Here is a 21579-nt window from a genome sequence, read left to right as displayed (position 1 = left end):
ACACACAAAAAAATAGCGATAACAAGATCGCGCGGCTGCAACCTGGCACCACGCAATGATAACAGAACTCAGTGCTGTAAAAGCGCCCGATAATTTATCGGCATTAGAACATCTGTTTTAACGTTCATTGTGTTGGCGCGTGAATGGATGTTCCAAGATTCTAGGAAACTTCGCTTGTGACAATCAGTTTCCTTCACCAACACCTGAGCAGCAGAAAAATTAATGCTGTGGTGGTGAGTAGTTGCATGGTTTTCCAACGCTGACTTCTTAGCATCATTCTTGCCCACATCCCTTTCGTGCACCTTCCGGCGCGTATTTAGACTTCTGCCCGTCTCACCGATGTAAATTTCGTCACAATCTCCACAAGGTATAACATAAACCACACCCCTTGTCGCAGCAGCATCTAGCGGGTCTTTTGGGTGCGACAGAATCTGACGTAGGGTGTTTGGTGGTTTGACCCCAACCGATACACCAAAATCGATCAACATACGACGTATTATATCTGTTAAACCCTGGTATGTAGGGTAAGGTGACGAAGGCACGTTTTTTGTACTGGATCTCTTTCCGTGAAACCTTTTTATGATCACGGAGAATCCAGTTGGGGTAGCCATTTAACCGCAGGGCCTCATTTACCCTGTGCAATTCCGATTTACAAGCAACGTGTCAATTTGCTGGTGTTGTTTTATTAATATAATTTTTATAAAACTTAAAAAAAAACTTAAACGAAAATACACGATAATTATATGTCTTATTGCCTTGTGTAGATTCGCTCATTTTAGTGCAGTAAAGGCACACTGACGTCATCGTCGCCATTAGCAACCAACCGTTTGTTTGTGCCAGAAACAAAGAACAGTAATAAAAGACAGAGGCACTCGCACAAACACTGAAATATCAGCACACCAATTCCGCCCCATGCGTCCAATACAACCCTCCCAAATAACCCTAAACACAACGCGACAAAACACTGTACGCCTGTCATCCAAGTGCTTGCGATGGTTTCATCAATCGGATAGGTCTGTTGGGTTATCATTTCCAGTACAACTACGTCACTGGAAAAGCACGACACTCCGAAAGCAAATGTGGAAACAAACAAAACGATTGTGGATCTGATTACAAAACCCACTGCCAAAGCAGCGGTCGACAAAACGTTCATTGAAAAAGTAATGTAAGCAAGGACTTTGTAGTTTTTATATCTGTCCATGACTTTCCCTATGACCATCGTGCTAAATCCACCAAGACAGAAGGTTGAAGCAATGTATGCACTAACGATGCTGGAGTTAAGATCAGCAAATGACAGCATACTTGTTGATCCAATGATCTCGGATAAAAATATACTTTCCAGGGTAAAAATTTGGAAAGCAAAACCGGCGACTATGGTTGTTAGGACATAAGAAGGGTTGGTAAAAAGAGTTTTTGTCTCAATGATAAACTCTTTGAACGATCTTTTTGGTTTAACAACATCGTTCTTGATGATCTGAGCTTTGGTGGGTGGGGTTGGTGGCGCATCTGCCCCAAATATGTAAAAGAAAATAGTAACAGATATGGAAACAAGTAACAAGCCAGAGTAAAATATTAGAAGCCAGTGCTGGCCTCTTTCCAAGTCAGAATTGTCCAGCATACTTGTATTGGTTGTATTCCTTCCAGCATAAAGCAAGTTAGCAGGGACTACATAACCTGTAATATCACCGATTGAATAGCCGAGGCAATTGAGAGCAAGAGCAGTGCCTATCTGATCCTCTGGAAACCAAAGCGCGGCCAAAATTGGAGGAACAGCAATGCCAAATGACTCAGAAAGTCCAGAAAATAGTTGGCCCATGAAAATAAGCGCCATTAGCGACCGATTTGCTAGTGAAATTGTAACTAGAGTCAAACCTAACGACGAGCAAGCACTTATGAGCAACAGCATAAATCTCAATTTGACTTTTCCCTTGAATATAAACCAAACCAAAATCGGGGTGATAAAAATTCCGCCGATGTTTCTTGCATTTGTGATCCAATCCACTTGGACGTGACTTGCGTTGAAAAACTGAACATAAAACGTACTAATTTGGCCGTAACTCGAAAAAGAAATTCCAGCAAAAATCTGCATCGTTACAACTCCAGCGAGAAATGCCCAACGTCGTCGATAGAAATGTAGGTCATTGTCAGAATTCTTGTTTAAAGCGTTAAGAAGCATATCACTTTCCTTTCCTATTGTTACCTGTTGTCAAATCTGTAGGTCTTGATTTCAAGTGAACTATGCGTTATCACGATTACTGTCCTAGCGATAGTTTGTTGGTATTTAAAATTTTCCTTTTTCAAACGTTTTGGGGTCACGAATATGAGGCGACCATTTTGATGTATGTTCCACTGGTACTATCCATTTCCTGTAGTTCAGTGGTTCTTAACCTTTTTTATCACGACCTAGGTTGAACCCCAACAAGTTGCATCCTAGGTTTCGAACTCATTTTGTGCTATTGACCGCAAGTTTTTGCTTCCAACAAAGATTCGTAACGATACGCAGTGTTCTTTGTTATGTCAAGTATAACCTAGGTACAACCTTTTAATGTTTTGCCATCTAGCACATAAAAAATCCTATTTTTAGAGACTATATAACTCTAACATTAGATTAATTTGTCGAGTATTTGTACTTTGAAAGACTTTCGATCGAACCCGGTTAAAAATCACTGCTGTAATTGTGTATGAGTAAGCAGAACCGAAACTTTCAAACTTTTGCAATTATGGATTTTTGCTACATTTATGTCTTGCCAGTGTGTAAGAACCTGAATGTAACCGACTAGGTCCAAGTATGCCAAGAAGCAGTGGTAGCTCATATGACATATATACAGTTGCTTTTTGCACAAGGGTAATCATATTCTGACAGTCGTTTGGCATTTATTTAACTGATAGGCAACACACACAAATAAATTTATTCCCAAAAATCCACAAAAAAATAAACGGTTACATTTAATGTTTAGTTTCAGGATAGTTCCATGGTCGCCAAACTGGATGAATCCATTCAACCTAAAATTATTAACAATGTTAATATTGTAGCCAGTGTTAAGTTGCCAATAGCAAATATACTCTCTCTCTCTCTATATATATATATAGTAATCCTCAGTAAAATCATTGGCATTTCATGCTTAAAAAACATTAGGCGACAAGTTGCAAAATTGACACCACGAAGCTGCAACATGATTTGATGTACAAATTTGCCATTAAAACATAAAAATATCTGGATTAGGAGATATAGAAATAGCATTTTTCAGGTTAAAGCGAAGATCCAGATAAACAAATGCGTTTTGTCAAGAAACATGACAAAATCATCTGTTCTTTAAGTTTTATTTGAACAAGGCAAATGTCCAGATTAGCTGAGCCTGGAGGTTTGCTGTATATATATGTACATATATATGTCAAAAACCTTTTGTAAACACAGATCAACATATTTAATCAACTTGTTTTGAAAGTCTGGGTTAAATTGACAAACCAGATCCAGAAATCGAACAACATTTAGTAGTACATTACAAATTGAACTAGTTTTTCAATCTTAAAACAAATAATACATCAACCAGCATTTAAAACCTTTCGACCAATTTCTGTTGCGCAACCTATCGGTGTAATGTCTCAAGACCAAATGTGTGTTACCGTGTCTGGGAACAATGCAAGTCTAGAATCTCGCTCATTCAGTCGTGTGTGCATTAGTTTCCTCGTACGTGCATAAATCCCTCGGTATGGGACCTACATAAAAAATATCCTGGAGTTACTTGCATTACATTTTTTGTTCATTTTTAGTTTTAGTGGGCAGTCAACTACTCAATGCATGGATTAGTCATGAAACTGCCATTTTAAGCACATGTCCGTTAACAGAAATTTTTAACTCATGTGACTTTAGTTCAACCTATCAAGTTCTTGCTCAGGAAAATACAAATGACTTAAAACCTATGACCTTGTATAAACACAGCAGTTTTGTTAGCAATTCAGCCCTTAAGATTGTTTGCAAGACCAATTTCAGCAGGCACAAAGCAAGCGATAGAGGTCAAAGAAGAAAGTTAAATGCCTTTGGTGTAAAATTTCCCTTTGCAACCCAAAATTATATTTAAAAACAAACATACCATACTCTGCAGACCAGTACTCAGCTTTTTTTGAGGTGCAAAAAACGTTTGAATATCTATATTTAGCCAGCCAGCATAGTGTTACCGACAAACACAGTTAATTAAACACCAATATTTTGTGCTATGAAGACAACACCTTACTCTATTGTCAAGTAAAGAACGGTAAGAGTTGTGGTAAGCTCCATATCTTGATTGAAACATCACCCATACTAGCGCAGCTGTGATGCCCACAGTAGGAAGGGCTTCCACCCAGGTCATTGTTGCATTTAGACCAACTTGTAGAGTTTAAATCATATGTCGGTTGTAATTATATTCTGCAAGGTTCAAGAGATATAATAACTAGAGATGCACTGAATCAAGGTAATTTGATCAAGGTAATAAAACTATTTATAATGTTATGTAAAGCTGTATACTATCTGTTTGACATGTAAACATAATATTATCTGCTAAAAAAAAACTGTGTTTAATTATCCCTTTACTTCTGTGGGGTTTAATGTTGCCTCGGACATGGTTGCCGGCCAAAAAGTGAATTACTGACTTTTTGTCTAGTTTGTGAAGTACCATATTAAGTAGAACAGACATGTTTTGCTTTAAAATTGTATTAAAAAGATTTAGTTTAGACCGAAATCGGAAAATTATTCCGTTGAAACCAAATCTGTACGAGAAAAGTCATTTTCATTCCAATACATTCTACAACACTAATATTTTTGGTTGTTAAAGTAAATGAATTTTATCAGGCTAACAGTTTTCCGGAATAAAGCAAAACTATGGACCTGGTTTTGTTTAACGATTTATTGTGGATTGAAAAGTCTGACTACAAAACTTACGAACTAGTAAATAACGTAAAAAGAACAAAATACAACATATTTTTCAGCTTTTATACAAACTCCTATTGTTAACAAACCAAACGTTTTTTAGCCTGGACAAAGCTTTGTCTTAAATTTTGCAGAAACTATTTAGTTTAGAAACCGTCTAAACTTTAATTCAGTTGTTTAAAAAGAAAAGTTTATAGCCACGAAAACAAATAAACTAACAATAAGCAACCTCTGTCGGAAATTTTCGATTACGTACAATTAATGCATCGCTCATTGGTTATAATCAATAGACATCATACATTTTTTTTTTACTTTATTTAATAATATGTTGTTCCACAAAATACAAAAAAATGTATTGCTGTCTGATATAATATATCAACTAAACATAAATTTTCTGGTAATATGTACAGAATTTCTATTTTGAGAATAAAAATTAAAAGAAGTGAAAAAATAACCTTTTTCTTTCAAATCGGCCAAGCGCGACCATAGAAAAAGTTCGGAAACTCGGAAAACTATTTTATATTCCATCTGCGTCTGTTTTTCTTGGCCAGTCTTTAAACCGTCGAATCGAGGCATATTTAAAATCATACGAACTAATGTGTGGTGTTTTTAGTGGGGCTTGTTCAAACAGAGAGTTGCAATATGAGTGAAGTATAGGCAGTTTGTTTGAAATTAATTCTACAAATACGTGCATCTAGAGACCGAGCCCTGAAGCCATAATATGACACAGTTAACCGCAAGGTCACATAAGTGGCGCCAAGGTGCTCTATACCAAAGCTAAGAGACTTTAAGAGTTAAAACGCCAAATGAAAGACCTGATTATGAGCAGAAACATATTTCGACAAAGCTAATAGGCATATTACCCGTGTTAGAGAGCGTTTGCACTGCAGATATGCAACAACATATTCGGCATCCGACTTAGATAAAATTTGACCACTGCAGACATAGTAATCATGTATACTGCTTCTTGCTCAATAAAAAACAATACCCTGGCAAATATGCTATTTAAAGCAAGTATTAGCAGTTTGCTTAATTTGTTATTTTACATCTTTTACCTGTTTTTTTTAAGTAAAATCATATTTTTGACAGTTTAACAAGTGAATATAACTAAACTTGACGCAAAATCCTTACAGAAAAAGGTGTTTTTGGAAGGAGCAACCGAATAAGTCGTATTCTCCAAATGCTACGAGCCATGATGACGAGACAATCGTTGCTGTGCGTCACTGTTGTCATGTTAACGAATCACGTCCTTTTCACTTTCGGACAATCTTCGGGTAAATGACAACAATTTTTCTAGGAGCTCGAACTGTCAATTAAAGTTGACAACAAGCCCACTTGAATGGAGATACGACCAAATAATCACTTGTGATCGTAAGGTCACGGGTTCAAATACCAGTTCAACCAAGTGCAAAAAATGTTATTACCTTTTTCCTGACGCATTCAAACACACAAATAATAATAACAGATGGGTGACAGAATAAATACAAACTCGAATATATTTTTATACAGAAATAGGCGAAATTATTATCTCTTTTTTAAAAAATAAAACATTACACTGACGCTGATGGTCTGCCACCCTTTTGAGTATATTTTGTACAAACTCGAATATAATTTCCCTTTTTGCTTGAGTTTACGGGCGCCAACAAATGTATGCTTTACTTAACATTCTGCAAATCAATCAGTGAATATGACTGAGTGTGTTTTTTTGGTGTTAATTTTCAATCGCAAACGCAAAATCAATTGTTATTTGTTTCAGTTTTTCATTGTAGTAACGGAACCCGAATCAACGTTGCAAGCTTTTGTGACGGCATAAACGACTGCGACGGAAGTGACGAAATCAACGTTACCAGGGCAACCGAGTTTGACGTCACGCAAGTTAGGTTAGTGGGAAACACTCTTGAAAAATTGTCATCAATAAAAACATTTTTTTAAGTATATTGTGACATTAACTGTGTAAGAACAAGTAAAGCTGCAACTTTGCAAGGTCCGTGTCGTGGATTCGAATCCCAACGCAATCTACTAAATATTCTTGCAAGGGTCGAAAACTTTTTAGATTGCCTGACTCTTTTGAAGATGTATTTTAACCTATTGTTGGTTGCTTTAAATGCAGCTAAATGGGATTTGGACACATGGAAAGCAGGTGAACAAAAAATGTTAAGATAAGTTTATGTCGCTTGGTGAACATAGCAACACAATTGCACTAAAACAATCACCAGCCTGGAAATAGCTGCGCAACGTTTAAGCGTTATGGGGCGCCAAAAAAGTGAAGGTGCGTCGCAATTGGTGGATCATGGCTGAACGCGCAGCTGCTACACAACGTCCTATAACCAAAAAATGTAGGAACTTAAAATTCATTTCAACACCAGTTTGTTTTTAGCGCTTTTTGCTGGTGTCAAGAACTGCAAACTACGGTTTGTCTGCGAACTAAACGCCCCTATTAAAAGAGCCACATCCGACAGGCGAGCCAAATATGTTCCGATCCTTGTTCTGGCAAAGACCTTAATTTTGACACTAAATGGTTTAACATGCTGACTCGCAATATAGCCTAATGTATCGTCATTAGCTAGCAAAGTCACACATATCATGTTATAAATGGTGAAACACATCAGACGTATATTAAACCCACAAATAGGATTAGTTTACCAAAACAAGGGTAAGTTTAAAGATAAATTTACTCTAATCGTAATAAAAATGATGTAAAATTCATTTCTCTTTGCCACAAACTATATTTTGTGCCGCCAAACACCTTGGTCAGTTTTTACAGTTTTTATGAAAAATCGAGCCGTATTTCGAAAAACGTTTTCATGAACAAAAATGGTGACGGGACTATCAACATATAACTACTTTCGGTCTCCACTGCTGAATGCAAAACGCAATCTCCGAACTTGGTCCTGTTCGGAAAATTGTCGCTCTCCTGACAATTCGTTATCGAGAGTCGTGAGTTTCATCACGTCGACACCTATTTACGTCACGGTGGTTAAGTGACGTAAATACACGTACGTCACGCTCTGTGAATCGGGGGTAGAAAATTGGCAATTTTAAACTATTATCTGCCATTTTTCGTGGGAGTTTTATCCCTAATTACCACAATTTTTAGTCGTTTTGGTCCAGACGGTGGCTTATTCTTAATCCAATGGACAATGCTAGTGGTTTGGATGTCACATAATTCAATATTAAATGCCTCCCTCGACTTTATTTGCTCGAAGCAATCACATAACAACAAAACAATTTTATCAAAAATCTTTATGATCAAGAAATACTGATTTTAAAGTTATGTTGCCTTTTTGAAATTATTATGAGGAAATGTTTATTCGCCAAAATACTTCAAATGGTATTTTCAATGTAATTCAATGTAATTGTAAATGCTGAAATTTAAATTTAAGTCTTGCAGTCAAATGGCACAAAAATCTTCAGAATTTAAAAGGTTTCATGCGTTCTTTGAAGTTTAATGCCTCGTTGAACAATGAAGGAGCCTTTATTTTCACAACCTTACAACTTTGCGCCAAGTTCAAGTGGACAAGTTTCGAAATTTTAATTATTTACGAAGCAATTACTAAACACGAGTTCCGTGCAGTCTTTTGGACACAGGATTGACTAAAAATATATAAAAGGCGCATTTTTTAAAGATCTCTCGATAAAAACGTCATAATTGTATGCAAGTATGAAACTTTCAATGTTTGTCATATTTGATCGCCACGTTATGACAATCACAGTACGCCAGGCCCAATGAAGGCGCCATACCGAATCAGCCGGTCACCCAAGCATTCCCATGTGGCAAGGCCACGAAAATGCCAACTGAGCTACGCAGGCTCAGTGGAGAATCCGCCGAAAGTCGAATCACAAGCACCGTTGCCGGCCTCGTATTCTGCACATGTCAGTTACGTAGTGGGGGATCGCCAGATTGACCAGTATCAGTTAAGATGAACATAAATAAATATCTGGGATCAGCCCTGAAGCGTCGATGCAGACCAGCGATCACGGCATACTTATTTTATGTTCATCTTAAAATTACGACAATCACCTTTTTTATCAATAGAGTGAACAACGTTTGTAGTTGACCGTAACATTTAAGTTATCCTGCATGATATAATGCTATAATCATAATAGCTTCAATCAGTCTGTTCAAGGAAAACAATTTAAGGATCGTACAATCATCTAGGTCTACCACTTTTTATCATCGAAAGTAAGTTTACAGCTCAAACACCCTTTAGGTGTACACCTACAACATTACGTCAAACTTGTCTGCTGCACCGAGACTACCTCTGCAACGCCACAGTCACGTGTCAGGGTTTGACGCCATGTGACGTCGGTTGCCCAACACATTACAAATGTCAGGAGAGCAAGAAATGCGTTTTGCGCTCAACTATATGTGATGGAAATGCGTGCAATGGTTGCCCGGAAGATGACAATTGGCAGAATGGAGTTGGATTTAAATGTGTCAGAAACGGGAGAATTTGTCGTTTACCGCAACAACTGTTGTGGGACAATATAAAAGATTGTGACGACGGCGCTGATCTTTGCTTTAAGTTAAGCGACCCAATGAACGCATCAAGGTGAGTGAGTGTTGTATCTTGGTCTATTAACAAGGGTAGAGAACCTATAAGTGCTTTTGAACCAAGTGGAGCATTTTCTGCGGCCAAACACAAGTTTATGATTTCACTGTCATGATATAATTTAGAGTTACCATGTAGCCTATAAATTACAAAGGATTGTTAGATGGCCTTCGTGGACAAATAGGATTTAACCCCTGGTCCAGATTTTGTTAATCTCCAAGTTCTGTTTTTTTGGTTAAAAAACGCTTGCAGCCAGCAGTGGTGGGATTTAGCCGGTTCGCACCGGTTCTATAGAACCGTCTCATGAAATTTTGTAAGATCAGCGAACCGGTTAACATTACTAGTTACTGTCAATGGACTTTTTTTGTAAGAAAACCGGCTGAAAAATATGACTTTTGTGATAGAACCAGTTGACAAAAATTTGTAGCAATTAATCACTTTGCAATTTTTCTAACGTCCATCTTTCAAAACCAACATAGAATGAATATAAACGAAAAAAAGTTTGTAAAACTTTTCGTTGTTTTCGCTATGCAGCTTAAATAATTATTTTTACTCGATAGCTAAATTGGTTTTGTCTTTTTCCGCTAAATTGGAATAAATGTCAACGAAAAAGGCGTTTCGACGACGGATTTTTCATTCCACCGCAAAAATTGCAACGACGTTTTTAAATTTGCATTTTTTTGTAGCGTGATTATTAATTCGCAAAAATGTTTCCAATGTTTGGACGAAATGATGCTGGTACCACGTCATCGCGTTTGTGACGGGACAATCGACTGCTGGGATTTATCGGATGAGTGTTTGTGCGAGAGACGACCCTCTGATGTGTGTGATCACGTGCAACTAAGAACCAATCAGAAGTGAGTGTTTTTTTTATGTGTCAATAAAGTGCGATCGCCTACTACGAATCTGACACATGCAGCATACAAGGCAGGCAATGGCGCCTGTGAATCAACTTCCTCCTCTAAACGCGTCCCGGAAATGACTTCAAATTTCACCGCAGGATAGACTTTTCCAAACGAAACCTTGTCATATGCGACTACTTGTTAGTTGAAGGTGTCTTGTATGGGACATTTAAACGTCGGCATATTATAATAAAAACTGTACACTATGTCCCGCAGCAATATTCTGTTTACTGTACATTCTAGTTGGATTTTAATGTGACAAGATATAACATAAGTACAAACAATAGGCGTAGCGATTATGAACTATACTCAGCTTTTGATGTCTTGTTTCGCAGCAATGCTACAGATTGCGATATTGGTATGGTATTTTGCAACGAAAGCAAGCAGTGCATTGAGCGTTGGTTGATGTGTGACGGATACAAAGACTGCCAGGATGGTTTCGACGAAAGGTGAAAGGTTGCAATCACCAGCTGTTGAATTTTATCAGTCAACAAAAAATACAAATGATAAATCATACTGAGAATACTATTGCTTACAGCCACTTTGTTAGACAACTTTGCTGCAGGTATTGAAAACACTTATTTCTTACAAAAGCTAGTTATCTTTGTAAAAAGCATCGAGCCAAAAAATTATAAGCTGCAAACGGTACACACTGTTTCGACCTGTAAATTGGATGGCTAAACTAGCCAACACGGTCGATCTCTCGTCACCAGCTGCACTATAAAGATACCTTATATATAAGGACCTAAGGTCGAAACAGTGTGCACTGTCTGCAGCTTACTAGTTATCTTTGATTGAGTTTTTATAAGACACGGCTGCATAAAGCGGGGTGCATGTTTTTAATTTGAACTCGATTTAATTTCCTTCTTTCATCACTGAATGAAGACACATGCCCAAAAATTACAAGTCGTTTCGTTCCCATATCACATCCTTATGTAGAAGATTTGAATAAATGAACAGTAATGGAACACTATATACGGTTCTGTTCATAAGTATATTGGTGAAAATAACGGCCCAAATAGACGTAAAGCGACATGCTTTATGTTTTAAACGTTTCGGCAAATGCGCATGCCATCATCAGTCCCCATGTTGATGATACACTAAAATCAGTGTCAAATCCTAGTTTAACTTAATAAACGTAGATGTAAGTAATGTTCCCAATATTAGAAAAGGTAAACTAATGTTGCAGAGCAACTACAGCAATATACGAAAATGTGGGCTTCATATCACTGATGATGCCATGAGTATTTGCCGAAACGTTTGAACAAACAAGCATGTTGCTTTTAACGTCTATTTGAGCCGTTATTTGAATAATTAAACAGTTTTGTTTTCAGGTTTTCGTTTTGCAAAGGGACTCTGTGGTGCACAATGGGTGATGTGATGAACCGCGACGAAAGATGCAGGTATGGAGAAAAGCTCTGTGCAGCCGTAAAATTTACAAGTTGGAATTTTGCTACAAAATGTAAACTAAACGCTATCAGCGGTCAAGGTCAAATGAAGGTGGTGGCTCTGACTTTACATCCACCTCTCGCTAACCAGCTTCCGCCGGAACCTAATTTGAGTTACTGCTAAAAACGTTTTGTTAGTGACATCGAAAATTTCGTGGTTTAATTTAGTCGTATAAATTAAAGCACACCAGGCCCATTAAAGGCATTATACCAAATCAGTCGGTCACCAGGCACTCCAACATGGCGGGGTTAAACACAGTGCGGGCCACTCAGCTATATTTGATTCGATATATAAGCTATTGCTGCCAGGCATAATATCAAGTTTATAGAGTTCGCATGGCAAATGTATTTTTATTCCGAAGAAACATACATTTGCAGGAAGAACTCTATAAACTTGAAATTAATTTTGAGGTTTGGCGAAGTTGTAAGACCTGTCACCATTTTCAAGAACTCATCAAACACATCTGACATTTTCGTTGCTTTCAGATGTACAAGTTCAAAGTGTGAATCGCTTACCGGTGTTCTGTGCGATGGCAAGGAAGACTGCCACCTACCGGAAGGATCTCGGTGGTTAATTGAACCAGGATTTCCCGATGACGAATGCATATCGCGATGCCCTAACACAACTTTTACATGTACGGTCCCAGCAGGCGTTGGAATACCGATATATGCTCTGGATTGCCGAACTGTAGTAAGTTTATGAAGCCAAATACGTTATAAACAGTGGTGGGGTTCAAAATGTTTGTCAGCCGGTTCTATCACAACAGTCACATTTTTTAGCCAAAATATGTTACAAAAGTCATATCTTTCAGCCGGTTCCGTTACAAAAGTCATATTTTTCAGCCGGTTCTGTCACAAAAGTCATACTTTTCAGCTGGTTCTGATACAAAAAGTCATATTTTTCAGCCGGTTCTGTTACAAAAAGTCATATTTTTCACCCGGTTCTGTTACAAAAAGTCCATTGACAGTAACCAGTAATGCTAACCGATTCGCTGATCTCATAAAATTTTGTGAGACGGTTTTTTAGAACCGGTGCGAACCGGTTGAATGCCACCACTGGTTATGAACCGGTGTAACTAATGTAGCCTCGATAATGGCATGACCTTCTGAATAACAAAGCATGTCGATTTTTACGTCTATTTGGGCCGTTATTTTTCTCATTAAACTTATAAACAGTTCCGTATATAGTGTTCCCATTATATTTTATTTAAGTTGTGACTTAAACAGACTGATGTATTAACGTCACACAGCAATAAGTTTTTTAGGTAAACAAACGTTACCTCCCTTAATGGGATTAGAACCCACAACCTTGCGAACACTGTGGCGCTATTTAGTTACTTTTTTGTTTTTGAACGCGCAGACAACTGACAGGGAAGGAAATAACCGCACGTTTCGCGAAATTCTCCAAAGTGACGATCCTCGGCGTTGTGACGGCATAATCGACTGTAACTATGACGGAGCTGACGAAGAAAACTGTGACAGATTTCTGTGTAACAATAGAGATCTTATTAGCATTCCGAACTTGCAAGTTTGTGACGGTCAAGTTCATTGTGATGATGGCTCGGATGAACTTGAAAGTCGGTGTTCTGATACAAGGTTTACTTGCTCATCGGGTGGTGGGACCAAGGTGGGTTCGAACCCTTAACCTTTCGAACATCAAACCTATTTTTTAAATGTAAGTTCAGAAAAAACATTTAGTCGTTCATCCTAAGTTTTAAAGATATATATATTTCTATTTTACAGCATCGTCAGCATCTTATTCAAATAGAAACTTAAGGATTAACGACTAAATGTTTTTTTTTTTTCTGAACTTATCTGCATTGCTATAAGGCTCATTAGTCTTCATCCACCAAGCAACGGACTGGGTGATTCCATCTTAAAGTTTCAATTACGAGTAGGCTATTGCTCTTTTTCAGATATCTATAAGCAATGAGTATAAGTGACTGAATTTACTTTTTTCTCTACCATTATTTTTCGATGTTTAAAATCACTACCCTACACTCTCCTCTATAATACAGCTCTGTCCAGTCCTACGTTAAGTAAACTTCAGTTTGAAACGTTTGAAAACTTATTTTCTCTAAAACAAAACTTCGAAAAAATAAGGGGTGGTGTATATTCCGTCCAGCACAGTTAGTTCGAATGTTTTTGTATCGGTTGTCTGATGTGAAATATTTTCAGATATCCGTATCCCGGCTCGTTGTTTGTGACTTCATAATAAACTGCGACAATGCTGAAGATGAAATGAATTGCACTGAAGACGGGAGGTTCTATTGTGAAGACTCGACACCGCTTTACGTTTCAGAAGCCAAGGTTAGACTATGCTTTAAATAAAATCCTGCTACATATTTGATAAGCGCCTGTACCTTAAAGTTCACTAATAAGGTAAATCACAGAACGCCAAGTCTATTAAAGGTGCAATTTAACGAATCAGCCGGTCGCCAAACATTCCCATATGGCAAGTCATAGGCTAGAAAAATCTAGCGGCATGGCCAAATGGAGAATGTTTAGAGGCCAGCTAACCAGTGGTGGGATTCAAATTTGTTGTCAGCCGGTTCTATTACAAAAGTCATATTTTTCAGCCGGTTCTGTTACAAAAAGTCCACTGGCAGTAACCAGTAATGCTAACCGGTTCGCTGATCTCATAAAATTTCGTGAGACGGGTCTATAGAACCGGTGCGAACCGGCTGAATCCCACCGTTGCTACTAACTCGATATGACGCCTTTATTGGGCTCGGCGTACTATTGATTTGGGTATGAGTGTACCGTAATCGCTGATCTACATACAATATTAGAAGAAACCACTGCTTTAACAAGTTTTGGTTTGCAGTTTTTGGACGGTATCGGCGATTGCGACGACTGGAGTGACGAGTGCCCATCGCAGAGTAACCCGAGTACCTTGAACGAGTTATCGTCAAGATACGAGTTGATTGGCAATCCTATACTCAGAGCTGTGTTGTGGATCATGGCTACTCTTGCCCTTGTCGGAAACGGAGTAAGTGTGTTGCAAATCGTTATACACTATAGCAGTGGTTCTCAAACTTTTATGACCGCGACCCAAATCGGAGTTTTATGAACATCTCACGACCCAAGCCTCAAACACAAAAAATGTATTAACGAGACGCAATTTCGAGGCCACACCGTCGCCGCATAGGAGTCTGCCCATGTCGAAATGGTTGCAGGCTTAACGAGGTCGATTCGTTCGCCAACACTGCATAACACAACACACATTGTGGCTTTGCAGCACCATGATCATTGATAGAAGTGAATCCCAAATCTAAAAATGTTTCCTTGTACGAATACTTACTCATCCTTAAACGCTTACTGTTATATCTCCAAGTTCAGTTTCGCATGATTAACTTGTCCTATTATTTCCGGTGCTATGACGTTACAATCGCCTTGTGCGTAACAGTAAAGTTGGAAGGCTATTGTCCTATGTGGTAATGATTGGTTAATTTTACGGTACAACGAAGTCGTGTGTGGTGAATTTACTTCTACATTAAGTTAATTCGTTTGTGTTTACTTAATGCAGTAATAGTTCGTTTGGGCATAATTGCATGACCACAGCGCGACCCATTTTTTGCCCCTGCGCGACCCATGTTTGGGTCGCGACCCATACTTTGAGAACCACTGCACTATAGGCTCATTGAAGACGTAATACCGAATCAGACGGTCACCAAGCAGTCCCATATGGCAGTGGTTCTCAAACTGTGCGTCGCGACGCCCTGGTGCGTCGTTTTAATTTTCCTAGCACGTCGCAGAATAGTTCCATTTCGTGGCTTTTTATTGTTGTATCAATAAGCACAACTTTAATAATAATTTTCCTCATTAACTTTTATTTGCTTGTGCATCGCAATTCCAGAAAACTTTTCCAGGGGCGTCGCAACAAAAAAAGTTTGAGAACCACTGCCATATAGCAAGACATTGACTAGAAAAAAACCAGCCTGCGGTGGGATTCGAACCCAAGACAGGAGTCCTTTCTGGAGTCGCGCTCTACGAACTGAGCGACACTGGCTCATCCCTGTCGAAATTCTAATAGTAGTTAGTGATCGCAAAGACCCTTTTGTTACGTCTAGGCCTATATCACGGCAGTGTAAAATACACAAATGAAAACATAAAAACCTTTGAATAAAAAAACACGTTAACGTGATCATTGCCCAAGAGGCACACAATCAAACGATTTGTTTTTAAAGTTTGACATTAAGTGGATAAAAACTCTAAACTTTAAAGGCAAGATTGCTCTAGATTTGGAATTAAAACACTATAGTCGAGCCAGGATTTGAACCCTTAACGTTGTGACCAACAGTGCTTACTACTTCAACACATTTTTTGAATATTTCTAGATTGTGATATTTGGTGAATGCAAGAAACTGAGAAAACTCTTCAAACAGCACGGAGGGAACGCTTCACTGCGCACCAATCACATGCTGGTGTTAAATCTAGCTGTTGCTGATTTTCTGATGGCGATTTATTTGTTAATGCTGGGAATAGCAGGAGCAGTGTACAGTGGAAGTTATTGCTCACAATCACTGTCATGGCTCACCAGTCGATCCTGTGTTGCTATGGGAGTGCTGGTTGTGCTTTCAAGTGAGACTTCCGTGCTTACAATGCTACTCTTAACAACAAGCCGTCTATACTCAGTTCTCAAGGTATGATTTCCATTATTTTCTATTTTTGCGGTCAAAATAGCCGAGTGAGTAGCGCAACCGCCTTGTGTTCACAAGATCATAGGTTCTAATCCTATCTCGGTCGGTTGTGTTTCCCTGAGCAAGAAACTTAAGCGACATTGCTTCAACCCAGTGGTTACCGACGGGTTGAACTAAATTAAAGTTACCACTAGTGGGTCTTGATGATATTTGGGAAGGCCCACAATACGTTAATTATGTTTGAAAACTGAAAATAGTCGCATAAAAAGTATTGAATATTCAATACGAAAAAAGCTTGTCCAAGTTATTGGCTATTCAATGCTATAGCTGTCAGTTTCTTTAACATCACTGTAAGTCAAAAACATTAAATAAGAAATGATGCAACGGACTATATAGCAATAAAACAGGCAGCTCGACGGCAGACTCTTTGTGAGCATAAAGCGTTTAGTTGCCGCCCATCGAGGATAAAACTTGAAGTAACAAACCAACAATTAAACCTTTATAAGTTTAAATTGCAGTGTAGTACTTAAATTTTACGCAACTGCACGAACCACGAACCTTTTGACTTTAGCTTACGTTTCAGCCGTTTGTTGCATCTCGAAAGCCGAAAGCGAGAAGTGTTCTCTTCATGATCCTGCTGTGTTGGATTGTTTCCCTATTTCTCGCGCTTCTGCCTCTCTCGGATTCTCTCCACGGGTCGTTTATCGAGCGTGCGCTCATCCGACAAAGCCCCTACTTCGGCAACGTTGTGGTTAACTTTACGGCGGCGAAATCGTTCGTCGTAGACCTACTCACGTATCATCCGATGTTAGTCAACCTCACGCAGGTCGAAGTGGAAAGAGCACAAGTGGTGACGTCATGGAAGGAATTGATTCGGTTTGTGGAGGAAAAGTTGCCGCGAGATTCTGAAATTCTGAAAGTTGAGCGTTATTTTGGGTAAGTATTTTTCGGGACAAATAAGAGTAACACAGCAGAGACTAAGCTAAGGTCCTTATCTTGACCAGTCCTGCTGACCTTTGAGCGTTTTGTAAAATCACGCACACAAACTTTTATCCTGCAGAACGTTATTTCTGTTCAAATTATTTATTATCGGTGAAACGCGTTTCACAGCAATTTGGAGTGGCTGTAATTTGGCAACACAAGCCTGTGCGGTCAATGTTTTGCTACCACTAAAACTCTTGACTTCGATAAACGTATAATACATAACTTTGGCTTGTTATAAAGATTTTACAATGTATAAACAAATATTCCCAGCAAACGAGAAGCCCTCATCAGGATAATGGTATACCTTGAAACATAATGTCGTCTTGAACAGGATGTCGAAACGCCGGTTGGAAATAATAAAACTGCTGGAAAAGCAATCGTAATTTATACATTATTCCAGGCAGCAATATCTTATTTGTGCAATGCTGGAATATGTTTGTTTTAAAATCTTTCAAAGGTCGCAAAAAGTCTTTAACGTCTTTCAACTTTCAGATACAGCAGCGCCAGCAGTGTTTGCGCTCCAAACTTCTTTGTGACGTCATCGGACAGATCGTGGCATTTTTCGCTTACGATTTCTATTTTTAATTTTCTCGCATTTCTGTACGTGGCAACGGTGTACGGGATTATTGTGGTGAAAACCAGAAGAAACAAGAAGATCAATGTTCGGGAATCAGAGGCTTCGAAGAAAAATAACGCAGGTCCGCTTACAAACGTTTTTTTTAGATTTAAAGAATAACTTTAACAAAAAGGCTTCTCGAAAATCCAGTTAAGATTAAATTTCCCTTTTTTCGGGTTATGTTTTTATTAAAGTATAAACTGGTTGATTGTGTTTTGCCTAGGATTATGTGAATATCTTTATTTCAAGAAAAGCTAACGCCCGAAAACCGGCTATTTTTAAGGTTAACTTAAGCACAGCCACACTTTATTTACCACGGAGAAAAAAATCACAAGGAAAAAAGTTTACATTAAATGAAAGTGTACTTTCCAGTAATAAACGTGCTTTTGAGTGTCAATTTAAAGACTTTGAAAGCATGTTTCTGGGAAAGGAGCTATGATAGGTTCATATTACGGCACCTATTAACTGCGTATAGCTAGACCATATATTTTGAAATACTACATCAGCAATGTATATGTCCTATGTGCAACTTTGGATTATTTTATTTGTGGACTGAAGTACCTTGGGCTCCCCTGACCAATAACAGCATCAGTTTTAAACTGAACAAATACCGGCAACGAAATGTAATTGGTTCTGTTTTACGTTCAAATATATTGCTGACGAAATTCATTCCACGTACAAAGAATTGGTAAATTAAATTATTTTTCATAGCTCTTCAACGCAAGATCCTTCGTCTGATCATCACTGATTTCTGTTGCTGGATTCCACTGTCCATCATGGTTTTCATCAACTTCAGTGGAGTAAAGATCGACAGCATCTCATACGCAGTAGCTGCGATCGTTCTTCTGCCGATCAACAGCGCCCTCAATCCCATCCTGTATTCAAATTTTATTGACAAGATTTACGCCAAAGTGAAAGGCCTTGGTTTAAACATGCGTCCTTCAAACTGGATGACTGGGAGCAGCACAAAAAGTACTGACATCGTTCTGCACAGTGTCAGTAGAACACAAGACGGCTAAGAAGCTGCTAGATTAGCGGTTTTATCTGGTTCGGTCAAACCACTAGTGGTCCATTTTGGGTGGTCCAAAGAACTTTATTATAATTGAGTTTATTTCGCCTGGCGAAATCGTAGCAGCACAATTGTGCTGAAATATTCACCAAGCCGAAAATAGCTGCGCAACGTTGAGAAGCCCGACAAAGGTAAGGGCACAATTGGTGGAGAGATCATAAACGCGCTGCAGCTACACCGTTACTACAAGCGTTATGTGACAGGGACTCACCTTAGAGAATGAGGTTGGCGCATTTGGAGATTTGGGAGGCTATGTTGGTGGTACCAGTCGAGCGGGCTCTATAAACCAACCACCTGTGTTGGGGAAAGAGGGTGGGGTTCGACAGGAAAAGAAACCACCGAAATTGGTGATAAACTGGAAATAATTGCAAAGTAATGAAATTGTGGCCTGTACGTTTATTGATTTAATAAATATTATCTTCTGTTTGTGAATCGTAAATCTGCTTGTGGGTCGTAATAGTGATGGTAGTTCTGCCATTAACCACTTTATTACGAGTGCCGGTCCGGCATTTACGTGCAAACAGTTAAATCCATAAGGTCAACGAACTATAGTAAAGGTTCATAGTTTTAGGCAATCTGTTAAAAAGTATACTATAGTTCGTGAAAAGTTTCATATCACAGGAACAAATTTATTACAGACTTTAATTTAACTACCGTAATTTGCTTTGTTAACACAAGTTCATGCACGATGCGAAAGTGATAGAAGTTGAGAGCGTATTTATTAGAAAAAAATGTTTTTAGGGACAGAAGAAGTTTTTAATTAAAACAAAGCAACTGTTTTGACTAGATTTCGTTAGTAGGCTACGCTATAACACAGTGGTTCTCAAACGTTTTAAGAACGTGGTGCAAAAGAGAGTTTATTTGCAGCTTTATTTTGACAAATAGGAAAAAAATTAGCTTTGGGCGTTGTTTTGCACGTCTGTTTTTCGTACTTTAAATAAGCGAATGTTTCGCGACACACAGTTTGAGAATCACTGCTATAATGGGTCACGTAATTTAGTTAACTCTGCTACATTAATTTGCATCGTACTGTACAGTTTTATTGCACAAATTTAGGGTCTGATAAAATTTGGCCACTGATTGGCTTGCTAGAAATTATTTTACAAATGTTGTAAAACTCCATTAATAAGGGCCAGAACAAATCTACGTTTTAAAAATATGTTTTGCCCGATATAATTCTAAGAATCCGTCCGTCAAATTACGACTAGCAGGAACTTATATTTACTGACATAACGTGCATGTAATAATCACAACGAAACCAACTTCCGTCCATGGTATGCATTTGATTGATGAAACTTACCACTAAAATGGCCTAAATTATATCGCCTAGTCAGCAAGCAATATCTGCATTACGTTGCTTTTTAAAGGAAAATGTGGTTCTTACCTCTTGGGAAATGGGTAAAATACATGAAATTGTATGAAGACGTTCTGGCAGTTGTATAACACAGTGGTCGGCAACCGCCGGTCCGCGAGGAGTTCGCTACCGGGCCGTATAACTTTTCCCGTGGAATAGCTTAAAAGATTTTGCCCATGTATCCCGGGAATGATAAACTAATTTAAGTGTTTTTGTTGCAAAATACTTGTAGTTTTTTGAAGACCGGTCCGCGATAAAATTTCACTTTCAAAAACGGTCCGCGGTGCTAAAAAGGTTGCCGACCCCTGGTATAACACATAAAAATAGTAGACGATAGCAACGGGTTAAATTGGTTGTTTACGAGGAGGTAGTAACAACAGATTTGGTTGGATAAAGTGACAAATGTATATGTGATTTTGCATTTACCGTTAAACTATACTTTCTAAGCTGCAGACAGTGCACATATAGGGTCTCATCGGTGAAGCTGGTTACAAGAGATCGGCCGTGTTTGCTAGTGCAGCCATCCAACGGCACTCCAGTTTGTTTGGAGTAACAGGCTTAAAAGTCATGCCTCGTGCACCTTATAGGTCAAAACAGTGTGTACTGTCTGCAGCTTATCATTTATTAGCTCCATTCTTTTACTTTCTAGTACAGGTTAAGCAAGTGACAACATGTCAAGAATTTGCACCTTGAGTAGTCAAGTTAAGCAATACCTGAGCGACAATCAAAGCAAATGGAATGAGAATTGCAGTTTTTGCGAAGATTTGGAAGCCTCGATATCGTGTGTAACACAAATGAAACCAGTTGCAATAACAGTCATGGTACTGTCTGCGTATCTACTTATATCCGTAACATTCTACGAAATACTACAAAGAGGTAGAAAAGACTGGACCTTTTTTAACAAGCTCTATCTGTTTCCGATTTACGTTGGAGGGCTGTTCTCTGTGATAGTGATCTGTGGTGTGTACGGAAAACTACCGACACACAGCTGCCAAGTTTACGGAATTTTCCTATTTGTCGCATATCCCTTATCTATTATGGCTGTACACACGGTGTTGTGGGCGCGACAAAGGAATTTTTACCGGAATCCAATATTTCACGAAA

The 21579-nt window shown here is 38.5% G+C and overlaps 2 protein-coding genes across 3 annotated transcripts; one reads left to right on the top strand and one right to left on the bottom strand.

Moving 5' to 3' along the window:
- Positions 1 to 722: 722 nt before the first annotated feature.
- Positions 723 to 5202, bottom strand: LOC145229319 (putative MFS-type transporter C09D4.1). 2 transcript variants are annotated; one of them, XM_080094635.1, is made up of 3 exons: positions 4233 to 5202; positions 3625 to 3717; positions 723 to 3003 (listed from the first exon to the last, which is right to left on the bottom strand). In XM_080094635.1, the coding sequence occupies exon 3, from the start codon at positions 2174 to 2176 to the stop codon at positions 776 to 778; it is 1401 nt and encodes a 466-aa protein (XP_079950761.1). In that variant the 5' UTR covers positions 2177 to 3003; positions 3625 to 3717; positions 4233 to 5202; the 3' UTR covers positions 723 to 775. The 2 variants fall into 2 exon arrangements, with proteins under 2 accessions (XP_079950761.1, XP_079950762.1); XM_080094636.1 differs by having other exon boundaries at positions 2850 to 3003; positions 4233 to 4439.
- A 762-nt stretch (positions 5203 to 5964) lies between these two features.
- Positions 5965 to 19641, top strand: LOC145229318 (uncharacterized). The gene is made up of 14 exons (XM_080094634.1): positions 5965 to 6180; positions 6663 to 6786; positions 9118 to 9459; positions 10146 to 10316; positions 10697 to 10810; positions 11696 to 11764; positions 12296 to 12500; positions 13170 to 13436; positions 13988 to 14119; positions 14637 to 14801; positions 16150 to 16455; positions 17036 to 17388; positions 17929 to 18134; positions 18764 to 19641. Exons 1-14 carry the CDS (start codon positions 6087 to 6089, stop codon positions 19069 to 19071), a joined length of 2856 nt encoding a protein of 951 aa, XP_079950760.1. The 5' UTR covers positions 5965 to 6086; the 3' UTR covers positions 19072 to 19641.
- The last annotated feature ends 1938 nt before the right edge of the window (positions 19642 to 21579 follow it).

The sequence above is a fragment of the Phallusia mammillata genome, chromosome 5 (genome assembly GCF_965637545.1).
Source record: "Phallusia mammillata chromosome 5, kaPhaMamm4.hap1.1, whole genome shotgun sequence".
Classification (NCBI taxonomy): domain Eukaryota; kingdom Metazoa; phylum Chordata; class Ascidiacea; order Phlebobranchia; family Ascidiidae; genus Phallusia; species Phallusia mammillata.
Note: the sequence above shows the minus strand (reverse complement) of the source record. Positions and strands in the feature narration are given on the sequence as shown.